General features: G+C 48.1%; 1 protein-coding gene across 6 annotated transcripts in view; it reads left to right on the plus strand.

Moving 5' to 3' along the window:
- The first annotated feature begins 1,263 nt into the window (after positions 1–1,263).
- The window catches only part of LOC119954359 (protein AF-10-like), a 182,639-nt gene continuing 171,762 nt past the window's right edge, over positions 1,264–12,140 (plus strand). For 3 of the 6 annotated variants that reach the window (XM_038779535.1, XM_038779536.1, XM_038779540.1), the window contains exons 1-2: positions 1,265–1,554; positions 7,547–7,626. In XM_038779535.1, the coding sequence (XP_038635463.1) occupies positions 1,446–1,554; positions 7,547–7,626 (189 nt within the window). In that variant the 5' untranslated portion in view covers positions 1,265–1,445. Of the gene's footprint in view, positions 1,555–7,546; positions 7,627–12,140 lie in introns of all 6 variants that reach the window. The other 3 variants (XM_038779537.1, XM_038779539.1, XM_038779541.1) reach the window with 2 other exon arrangements.

A 12,140-nucleotide genomic window follows, 5' to 3' on the forward strand; every position in this document is an offset into this window, starting at 1 on the left:
TGCCCACCCCAGTCCAACGCCGGCATCTCCACATCATTTGAGAGGGCAGTCAGGGCCTTAATTTAATGTTTAATGAGAAAAACAGCAACTCTGACCGCGCAGCATTCTCTCAGTACTTCTCTGCGTGTCTCAGTCTTGATTAGGTGGGCAAACATTGAACCACCTTTGATGTGGGAAGAATCATAGAATCATAGTGCAGAAGGAGGCTATTCAGCCCATCAAGTCTACACTGACCAACCGAAAGAGTACCCACTCCCCTACACTCTCCCTGTAACCCCACTCAACCATTGGATATTAAGGGACAATTTAGTATGGCCAATCCACCTAACCTGCACATTTTTGGTCTGTGGGAAGAAACCGGAGCATCCGTAGGAAACCCATAAGACACTGTGAGAATGTGCAAACTCCACAGTCACCCGGAATTGAACCCGGTTCCCTGCCGCTGTGAGGCAGCAGTGCCAAGCACTGTGCCACCCAAACATCTGAAGTGCTGAAGGGGAACGTAGTTGGGACAAAAATTGCCAGCAAGCCACAGAAGGATATAGTAGGAGGACTGGACTGAAAGTGTGGGCAAATGTCAAACAAAAGAACAATTTAGGGCAGCTTGGTACACAGTGGTTAGCACTGCTGTGTCATGGTGCTGAGGTCCCAGGTTCAATCCCGGCTCTGGGTCACTTTCCGTGTGGAGTTTGCACATTCTCCCCGTGTCTGTGTGGGTTTCGCCCCCACAACCCAAAGATGTGCAGGGCAGGTGGATTGTCCAAGCTAAATTGGCCCTTAATTGGAAAAAATAATTGGACACTCTAAATCTATTTAAAAAAGAACACTCCAAATATGGTACAACAGTAAAGATTGTACCCTGTAGCCTATACACAGTAACTTCATTGCAATGGAAGCCTACTTGTGACAATGAAGATTATGATGATCTTTTGCTGTCATCAGAAATCTAGATGGTCATGCCTTATTCTGGGTGCCCTTCCCTACCCTAAAGCTTGCCCCCCCCCCTTCCATCCCTGCCTCCCGGAGGAGGCTCTGGGTGGAAGGAACCTGGCTCTCCAGCGCCCAGGGCGGGGGATGCCAAAGGCGCCGCGCCAATGCAATTGTTGTTGCGCCAAATGAAAAGGAAAGACGCCGAGGCGAACAGGCGGGGTGTGTGTGTGTGTGGTGATTTTTTTTTTCTCTCTCTCTCTCTTGTTTAGCGAAAGCACCCTTCCCAGCCACTTGGCTCGGCGCCGCGTCGGCGAACCGCAGAGTTTATTGCGTGCGGCCATCGCGGTTGGGGATGAGCAGCGCTTGCGCCCTGGTGATGGCTGGGTTCCGCTGAGCCGGGCCGGCACGGGGGGAGCCCCCTGACATGGGGAAACAATGTGTCCGCCGCGGGATGCCGCCCGCTACTTTGTTGTGAGCGCTTGGCAGCAGCAGCACCTCGGGCCGGGCTGGGAAGTATGAAGGAGATGGTTGGAGGCTGCTGCGTGTGTTCTGACGAGAGGGGCTGGGCTGAGAACCCTTTGGTCTACTGTGACGGACACGGCTGCAATGTAGCTGTTCATCAAGGTAAAGGAGGGGAGGAAGGAGGAAGGGAGGAGAGGAAGGCATGTTTAAAAAAAAAACACCAGCCTCGCCAGAGGATGTGGTGCTTTTGCACCTCACACCTTTTTTTTGGGGGGGGGGGAATCTAACCTCTTTTAATTAAATATAAAAAAACACCAGCAGCCCAGCATTGTGAACCTGTTTTTAAAGAAAAATCCAGAAGTTGCAGCGTTAACCCGTCTGTTTTTTTTTTCCTCTTGTGGCCGGAGGAGGCCAGTTGTCAGTCACGTAGACCTGCTCTTGTGTGTTTTCAACAAAATGCAAGACGTTTCCTTTATTTCTAACGCCCCTTTCCCACATATTTTCTATCGTCAGCCACAATTGCCAGCCTGCGTTCGTGATTTTTTTGTCTTTTTTAAAAAAAAAATGCCATCTAACTTTTGCCCCTCCGGCGTTTGATGCACTTTCAAGTGCGCCACATTGACCTGTGTGTGTGTGTGTGATTAATAATCCGTTAGCAGAGCGCTGGAGGGGCGGAGCGGTCTCTGCTTGGGGAAGTGTGTGTGTGTTGAGGGAGTTGCCTTGTGCACCTCCACTTGTGTGATTGACAGGCGGGGTTAACACGTGCGACGTTGGTTGTTAGCTACTGGTAACGTTGTTAGCAACTACTTGTGCTTCTGTTTATATAATCATCCAGAAGCTTTAACTTCAGCCTGATGTGCCCTACTGGTTAAATGCACCGCTTAATATGGTATTAAAGTACATGCAGTAGAAAATACCTAGGCTTAACCCCCTAGTCTGGGTGAGCCAAGATGGCACAGTGCCTCTTCAATTGATTCTGGGCTACAGGGGAGGGAGGGTTCCAGCCATTAAAATAGCATTTCTATATTTTAATGTGATTAAACATCTCCTGTGCCGCAGGAAGGTAATCAGACAAAGCAGTTGGCACTGAGTCAGACACAATGACATGGTGACCAAAAGACTGGACAAGAGTTCAGGTTTTAAGGTGTGTCGTAAAGGAGGAGAGAACATTAGAGGAACTTAAGTGGGAATTGCTGTGTTTGGGGTCAAGATGGCTGAGGTCAAGTTCATCAGTGGAAGGTTGGGTGAGGGGGGGGGGGGGCACAAGAGACGAGAAGCAGTGGAAGGGAGCATATTTCCGTAGGGGGCAGAGATAGGGGAGGGGCCATGGAGGGTCCCAAACTTAAGAAAGAATTAAAAAATTGGGAATCCCGTTATATGTGCGTGATCGGATAGGAACAGGTTTGCCTGTGCGTATCCTCCACGGTTGAAAAACTTGCCAACTCGCTGTCTATGCATGTATGGCAAGATGACTGCTTGGGAACTGATTACAACTGGTGCAGACAGAACAGACACTAACAGAAGTTTCTCCCAACTCTTCTTAAGATGCTATCTTGATGCAGGCTGGGGTAATCTGACCTGGAACACTCTAACTCTGTACTACACAATTAACCAGTGCGAGACAATGATTTAAAAAATAAATAAATAAAAATAATACAGAGAAACATACAATCAGGAGGAGGCCATTAAGCCCTTTGAGCCTGCTCCATCATTCATTATGATCATGGCTGATTATCAAGTTCAATACCTAGGGTGGCATGTGGCACAGTGGTTAGCACTGGGACTACGGCGCTGAGGACCCGGGTTTGAATCCCGGCCCTGGGTCATTGTGTGGAGTTTGCACATTCTCCCTGTGTTTCACCCAGACAACCCAAAGATGTGCAGGTTAGGTGGATTGGTCACGCTAAATTGCCCCTTAATTGGGAAAAAATAATAATAATTGGGTACTCCTAAATGTAATAGAAAAGTTCAATACCCTGATCGCTCCCCTCCCCCTGGCCCCATATCCCTTGATCCCTTTAGCCCCAATTTCTTGTTGAAATTATGGGCGCAATTCTCCCATCGGGAGACTAAGTCCCGACGCCGGAGTGAAAACCGGAGTGTTTCACTCTGGTGCGGAGGCCGCTCCCAGCCCCCTACTTTCCCGCCCCCGGTGGGGGGGGGGCTAGGAGCGGCGCCGCGTCATTTACACGCGTCAGGCCTTGGTGCCGCGTAAATGACATCATCCGCACATGCGCAGTTTGGCCGGCGCCAACCCGTGCCTGCGGGGTTGCCGTCCTCCCCGCGGTTGCCCCGCAAGAAGATGTCGGATGGATCTTGCGGGGCGGCGGAGGAAAGGAGGTCCTCCTTCAGAGAGGCCAGCCCGCCGATTGGTGGGCACCGATCGCAGGCCAGACCCCTTTTGAGGCCCTCCCCGGTGCAAGAACTCCCCCCCCCCCCCCCCCCCCCCCCGCCACAGGCCGCCCCCCAGCGTTCCTGCGCTGTTCCCGCCGGCAGCGACCAGGTGTGGACGGCGCCGGTGGGAACCTGTCGTGTTGTGCAGGCCGCTCGGCGCATCCGGGCCGGAGAATCGCCGCTCGCCCGTTACAAACGGCGAGCGGTGATTCTCCCAGCGGCCAGCCGTGAATCTCGCCGCGCCGGTTTGGGGGGGGTGGGAGAATCGCGTGTGGGTGCTGGGGCGGCGTGGCGGGACTCGCTCGGCGCCCCAGCGATTCTCCCATCCGGCATGGGGGGGGGGGGGGGGGGAATTCCGCGCTACATGTTTTGGCCTCAACTACTTCCTGTGGTCGTGAATTGTGCAGATTAACCACTGTCTGGGTGGAGAAATTTCTCCTCACCTCAGTCCTAAAAGGTTTATCCCTTATCCTCAAACTGTGACCCCCTAGTTCTGGACTCCTCCACAATCGGGAACATTCTTTCTGAATCTACCCAGTCTGATCCTGTTATATTTTCTATGTTCCTATGAGATCCCCCCTCGTACTTCTGAATACCTGTATACTCTTTTTAAAAAATAAATTTAGATTACCCAATTATTTTTTCCAATTAAGGGGCAATTTAGCGTGGCCAATCCACCTACTCTGCACATTTTTGGGTTGTGGGGGCGAAACCCACGCAGACACGGGGAGAATGTGCAAACTCCACACGGACAGTGACCCAGAGCCGGGATCGAACCTGGGACCTCAGCGCCGTGAGGCGGTTGTGCTAACCACTAGGCCACCGTGCTGCCCCAAAGAATATACTCTTTTTTTTAAAAAATAAATTTAGATTACCCAATTATTTTTTCCAATTAAGGGGCAATTTAGCGCGGCCAATCCACCTACTCTGCACATTTTTGGGTTGTGGGGGCGAAACCCACGCAGACACGGGGAGAATGTGCAAACTCCACACGGACAGTGACCCAGAGCCGGGATCGAACCTGGGACCTCAGCGCCGTGAGGCGGTTGTGCTAACCACTAGGCCACCGTGCTGCCCTAAAGAATATACTCTTAACCGACTTAGTCTATCCTCCTATGACAGTCCCGCCATCCCAGGAATCAGCCTGGTAAACCTTTGTTGCTCCATATCACAAACATCTTTTCTCAGATAAGAACACCAAACTGCACACAATATTCCAGGTGTGGCCTCACCAATGCCCTTTCCAATTGCAGTAAAACATTCATATTCCTATATTTAAATCCTTTCGCTATGAAGGCCGACATACCATTTGACTTCTTTACTGCCTGCTGTACCTGTGCGCTTACTATCATTGACTTCTGTACGAGGACACAAATGTTTCGCTAAGTATCCACATTTCTCAATTTACACTCATTCAAATAATAATCTGCCTTTCTATTTTTACTACTGAAGTGGATAACCTTACATTTATCCAGTGTGGCGCAGTGGTTAGCACTGCTGCCTCAGGCGCCAAGGACCCGGGTTCGATCCTGGCTCTGGGTCACTGTCTGTGTGGGATTTGCACATTCTCCCCGTGTCTACATGGGTCTCACCCCCCACAACCCAAGAGGTGGATTGGCCACGCTAAATTGGTCCTTTAATAGAAAAAAAAATATTGAGTACTTTAAATTTATTAAAAAAAACATTTATTCACATTGTACTTCATCTGCCATGCATTAGCCCACTTTTTCTTTTGTTGAAAATTTAGAGTACCCAATTATTTTTTTCTAATTAAGGGGCAATTTAGTGTGGCCAATCCACCTATGCTGCACATCTTTGGGTTACGGGGATGAGACCCACAGAGATACGGGAATAATGTGCAAACTCCACATGGATTGTGACCCGGGGCCGGGATCGAACCCGGGTCCTCGATGCCATGAGGCAGCAGTGCTAACCAGTGCGCCACCATACCACCTCCATGTGTCCACTCACTCAGTCTATTCTAGTCCAGCTGAAGCATCGAGCTGTATCTCTGGCAGCAGCGCACCCCTCCCTGATGAGCTCAATACATTCTATGCTCTGTTCGAGCAGGAAAACATGAAACCACTGTCGGCTGCCCCACACATGACTGTGAGACAAAGTTTGGCTCCAACTCCATCTACATGTTTGCTGACGACATGACCATAGTGGGTCGGATCTTGAATAATGACACGTCAGAATACAGGAGGGAGATTGAGAACCTAGTGGAGTGGTGCAGCGACAACAATCTATCCCTCAATGTCAGCAAAACTAAAGAGCTGGTCATTGACTTCAGAAAGCAAAGTACTGTACACACCCCTGTCAGCATCAACGGAGCCGAGGTGGAGATGGTTGACAGCTTCAAGTTCCTAGGGGTACACATCACCAAAAATATGTCCTGGTCCACCCACGTTGACGCAATGACCAAGAAAGCACAACAGCGACTCTACTTCCTCAGGAAACCAAGGAAATTTGGCATGTCCACATTGACTCTTACCAACTTTTACAGGTGCACCATAGAAAGCATCCTATCTGGCTGCATCACAGTCTGGTATGGTAACTGCTTGGCCCAAGACTGCAAGAAACTTCAGAAATTTGTGAACACTGCCCAGTCCATCACACAGACCCATCTCCCATCCATTGACCTTCACCTCCCGCTGCTTTGGAAAAGTGGGCATCATAATCAAAGACCCCTCCCACCTGGCTTACTCACTCTTCCAATTTCTTCCATTGGGCAGGAGATACAAAAGTCTGAAAACACGTGTAAACAGATTCAAAAACAGCTTCTTCCCTGCTCTTACTAGACTCCTAAACAACCCTCTTATGGACTGATCTGATTAATACTACACTCCTGTACCGATGCCGGTGTCTATTCATTTACATTGTGTACCTTGAGTTACCTTTATTATGCATTTTCTTTTCATGTGCTAAATGATCAGTTTGAGCTGCACGCGGAAAAATACTTTTCACTGTACCTCGGTAGACGTGACAATAAACAAATCCAATCCAAATCTCTGCATCCTCCTCATAGCTCACTCTCCCACCCAACTTTGTACAGTATTATCTGCAAATTTGGATATAATACATTTAGCAATTCCATGCGCTTTAACGTTACATAATAATCTGCTACGTGAGACCTTGTCGAAAGCCTTCTGAAAGTCTAAATGAACCATACCCACTGGTTCTGCCTGGTGAACTCGCCTAGTTACATCTTCAAAGAATTCCAGTAGATTTATCAAGCATTTCGTAAATCCAAGCTGACTTTGTCTGATTACACCACTGCTTTCCAAAGGCTGTGCTATAAAGTCCTTGATAATGGACTGCAGCAACGTCCCGACGACCGATGTTAGGCTCACTGGACCTTAGTTCCCTATTTTTTCTCTATCTCCCTTTTTGAATAGTGGGGTTATGTTAGCTACCCTCCTGACTGATCACCAATGGATCTTACAATCGGGAACAGAGTCAGGTGTTTGGATTGTTAAAGTGTACAGGTATACTTGGCATTGGGTCAAAAAGCTTCTGTTATCATACTGTTTGTTTATATATATATATATATATGTGTGTGTGTGTGCGCACACAGAGAAGGTTAAAGGGGTCATCCCCAAAGGTACTGGAACAAGGGTAGAGGTGCGGGTGCTACGGGCAACTCTACACGAGGACCTTCTGGAGAGGGAAGACGCTTAAAATGCGGGGAGTGCTGTTATGACTTGTTAAAAGCTTGTTTGTGTATTTATAGTTGTTTTCCCTCTGTTTCTATTTACAGCTTGTTATGGAATTGTTCAGGTCCCAACTGGTCCGTGGTTCTGCAGGAAGTGCGAATCTCAAGAGCGAGCTGCTAGAGTGGTGTGTATTTATCAAAGTCCCTCAGAATTCTGTTAGGTGTCCTTGATCATTAATCCTTGAAAACAAAGGGTCTTCATTTTATGATGCATTGCCTGTGATGGTTCCTTTTTCAAAAGAAATTCAGAGAACCCAACTATTTTTTTTCCAATTGCAATTTAGCTTGGCCAATCTACCTAGCCTGCACATCTTTGGGTTGTGGGGGAGAAACCCACGCAAACACGGCGAGAAGGTGCAAACTCCACACGATCTGGGACCGGTATCGAACCCGGGTCATCAGTGCTAAAAGGCAGCAGCGCTAACCACTGCGCCACTGTGCTGCCCTCACTGTGATGGTTCTAACATGGAGCTTATGGTGTAGGTAACTTACGAGGTTGGAACTTGAATAGAATTTAGCTGCTGCACTAATAGCATGAAGTGGTTTCTTCAAGCCACTGAGCAATAGGGCCATGAACATGACAGGTTTAATCCACGGTCTGTGCTACAAAAGGGTAGAGTTGGCCAGGGCGTCCTTTGGTTGAAAAGAGGATAAAGCAGACAAAGTCGTCATTTCCTGACCACTGACCCTGTTAGAAGTACACATGCGAGCATAGGACTTGGGGGCAAGAGTACCATTCGGCCCTTTAGCCTGCTCTGCTATTCAATAAGATCATGGCTGATTTGATTGTGGTGTTCGCTCCAACTTTCTGTCTGCATAATCCTGGTTACATAGAATCATTGATTGATACATCGCAGAAGGAGGCCGGGTGACCTATTGGGCCTGTGCTAACTCTTTGAAAGAGTTATCCGATTCATTTTGTTCCCCTGTTCTTTCCCTACAATTTTCCCCCTTGTATTTAACCAATTTCCTTTTGAAAGTTTATTACCACCATCTTTTCAGGCATCATACCTCACTGCTTAAAATAAATTATCTTCATTTTTCTCTCTTTCTCCTGCCATTATACTAAATCTGTGTTCTCTCATTACCACCCTTCTGCTACTGAAAATATAAAACCCACCGTGGTTATGAACACCTCTATTAAAATGCTCTTGTCAAAGAAACAACCCATCCTTATCTAGTCTTTCCATGTAACTGCTGGATTCTGCTTGTTTGGGTCCGGCTGTGTTTATTGGGTGTATGAGGGAAGGACATGTGAGAGCGACTAGCTAAGTTCTTGTGGAGCGCTGACATGTGCTAAACAGTCTAATGGTCTCCTTCTCTTCTGAAAACCTTCTGTGATTCTGTTCCTTTCCTATCCCCAACTCTCATTGATGGAGCTCGCTGACGCTCACTGTTAGTCTTCATAATTTGGTTGTGGCACTGGAGAATTGATAGTGGTTGGTAAGTTACTGAGCGAGCTGGCGGCATGGTGGTGCAGTGGTTAGCACTGCTGTCTTACGGTGCCGAGGATCCGGGTTCGATCCCAGCCCCGGGTCACTATCCGTGTGGAGTTTGCACATTCTCCCCGTGTCTGCGTGGGTCTCACCCCCACAACCCAAAGATGTGCAGGTTAGGTGAACCGGCCACGCTAAAGTGCCCCTTAATTGGACGAAATAAATAATTGGGTGCTCTAAATTTAAAAATAAAGATAAAAGTTACTGAGCGAGCTGGCAAGGGTTGATTAGAGTTGGCCAAGTGGTTGGTTTGTGAAGTGGAATGACGCCAACAGCGCGGGTTCAATTCCCGTACTGAAGTTATTCATGAAGACCCACTCGCCTTCTCGATGTTGCCCCTCGCCTGAGGTATGGTGACCCTCGGGTTAAATCACCACCAGTCAGCTCCCCCTCAAAAACAGCCTCTGGCCCTTTGGGATGATGGCAACTTTCATTCACATCGGTTATTTTATATCCTTTTACTTTGTTGTGGTATCTGTATGTACTACTTACTCCTATTGTGAGTGTAATTGTGCATGTACATGCCTGCCTGGTGCTGGTGTGTGACCTTCCCTACACTTTAAATTTGGCACATGAATTAACCACAAGAAAGAATGGAGAGAGAATTTCACTTCAAAGCTTAATGCAGCTGGGCTCCACGTATGAGCAGAGCCCAAGCAGTCTGCCATATTATTACAAGGGTTTATTCAATCCAGAGGCTTGGGAAATTCTAAACTGACTGGGATTTGGAAAGGACAGGTTGGCGAGATATTTTTCCACTCCTGGGAATCAGCTGGTTCATGTCCTACTGGAATTTTGCCTGACATTAGGAAGCCGAGGGTGACACAGTGGCACCAGTGCCGAAGAGCAGGGATGGATGTAGATTTGCATTCTCTGCAGAATGAAAGCTACTCCTTGTCTATCCCTTGACATTTCCTGGTTACCACTTACGGAGACTGTTCACTTGCAGTATGAGAGCAAGCTGTGTGGTTCAGCACAGAACAATTTATTTCCTGATAGCAACATAGTAAGAAAAACAATACAAATACTATTGTTATACAGGAAATAGAGCCCATGAGGAACTGATCAAAATCATCTCGGATCCTGTGGCCTTGAGCTTTGTAGTTTTTGAAGGAAGTTGTGTGTTTTTTTTCATTTATCAAAGTGAAGGATGTCAGAGCCCAGGAAATGTAACGTTTTCCACCTGTCCGCAGTGACATTGCCTTTGGCCAGTTTCAGCGGAGCGATGATTATTGAGCAAGATTGAAACTTCCAATTTCCAACACAAGACATCCTTATGGGTCCTGAGCGAGTGAGACAGACTCGACCAAAACTCTGCTGCCCATTTCCTAACTCACGCCATGTCCTGTTGCCCATTCTCCCTGTCGCCAGTGACCTACCCTGGTTCCCAGTCCAAACGTGCCTCAAAATCAACAATTTTCAACCATGTGTTTCAAATTGAAATTTATTTCCCATTGCCTGTAGTGTTCTGCATGTTTCGAGTCTCTTGTTATCTGTCAGATGAATCATTAAAGTCTCAAAAGACGGTGTTACCATCAGCTGTCAATTTTACAAGGTATAGTTTCCAGAGGAGATGGTATAGTGCTTAAGTGGTCATACTCAAAGCATTATTCTAGCCAGTGAGCGTTGGCAGGAAAGCCCAGCAATGGGTGAGGTTGGGGGCTGGGAATCGAGGTAATATTATGCCCTTATCTCATCCTGTCCTCAGCCAAAGTAGAGACAGTTTTCTCTGCTGACTATGTGAGCAACACTTGAACATAGCAGGATTTTACTCTTGCTCTTTGAAGGAAATTGTAACACTGTCTAAATGTGTGTGTTGGAGTGTTAGCTAGAAATGATTCCACTACATTTACGCAGTCAATAATTCAAAGTGAACACGCAAAATTCCTTCCCTGTCTCACTCCTGGCCCCTCTCCAAGTAAGGATACATTTTATTCAATAACATTCACTCAGTAACAATTAGAATTTGGAGCCCTGATAGGTTTTTTCCACCTCTTTCCAGTTGAGATAAATTTTAGATGTTCGGGATCCTTCCAACGTTCTTTGCGTTGAGCGTTAAGTGAGCAAATGCGAACGGTCGTATCTAAAATATTCCTGATTTTCTTCAGAGAATTGGGTTGGAAACTGAACTTCTCCACTGAGCCATTGGGAAAGGTTTAGCTGTTTCAATGTGATTGTGGAATTGGATGGGCTCCACACGCCGGAGACCCTGATAAGTCTGTGTCCCGTCCCATCTCTCTCTCTCTCACACCCTCTCTCTCTCTCACCCTCTCTCTCTCACCCTCTCTCCCTCTCACCCTCTCACCCTTACTCTAACCCTCACCATCCCTCTCTCTCTCTCACCCTCTCTCTCTCTCTCTCTCTCTCACACCCTCACCCTCTCTCTCTCACACCCTCTCTCTCTCTCACCCTCTCTCTTTCTCTCTCTCTCTCTCTCTCTCTCTCTCTCTCTTTCTCTCTCTTTCTCTCTCTCTCTTTCTCTTTCTCTTTCTCTTTCTCTCTCTCCTTGGCATACCACTCCTGGTACCTTGGCACACAGGAGGTCTTGATAAGTCTCTGTCCCGTCCCATCTCTCTCATTCTCTCTCTCAATCTCACTCATGCACTCACTCCCTCTCTCTCTCCCTTTCTCTCTCTCTCCCTCGCTCTCACACTCTCCCTCTCGCTCTCTTTCCCTCGCTCTCTTTCCCTCTCGCTCTCTTTCCCTCTCGCTCTCTTTCCCTCTCGCTCTCTTTCCCTCTCGCTCCTCTTTCCCTCTCGCTCTCTTTCCCTCTCGCTCTCTTTCCCTCTCGCTCTCTTTCCCTCTCGCTCTCTTCCCTCTCGCTCTCTTTCCCTCTCGCTCTCTTTCCCTCTCGCTCTCTTCCCTCTCGCTCTCTTTCCCTCTCGCTCTCTTTCCCTCTCGCTCTCTTTCCCTCTCGCTCTCTTTCCCTCTCGCTCTCTTTCCCTCTCGCTCTCTTTCCCTCTCGCTCTCTTTCCCTCTCGCTCTCTTTCCCTCTCGCTCTCTCCTCTTCCCTCTCGCTCTCTCCTCTTCCCTCTCGCTCTCTCCTCTTCCCTCTCGCTCTCTCCTCTTCCCTCTCGCTCTCTCCTCTTCCCTCTCGCTCTCTCCTCTTCCCTCTCGCTCTCTCCTCTTCCCTCTCGCTCTCT

This window comes from Scyliorhinus canicula, chromosome 19 (assembly GCF_902713615.1).
Source record: "Scyliorhinus canicula chromosome 19, sScyCan1.1, whole genome shotgun sequence".
Taxonomy (NCBI): domain Eukaryota; kingdom Metazoa; phylum Chordata; class Chondrichthyes; order Carcharhiniformes; family Scyliorhinidae; genus Scyliorhinus; species Scyliorhinus canicula.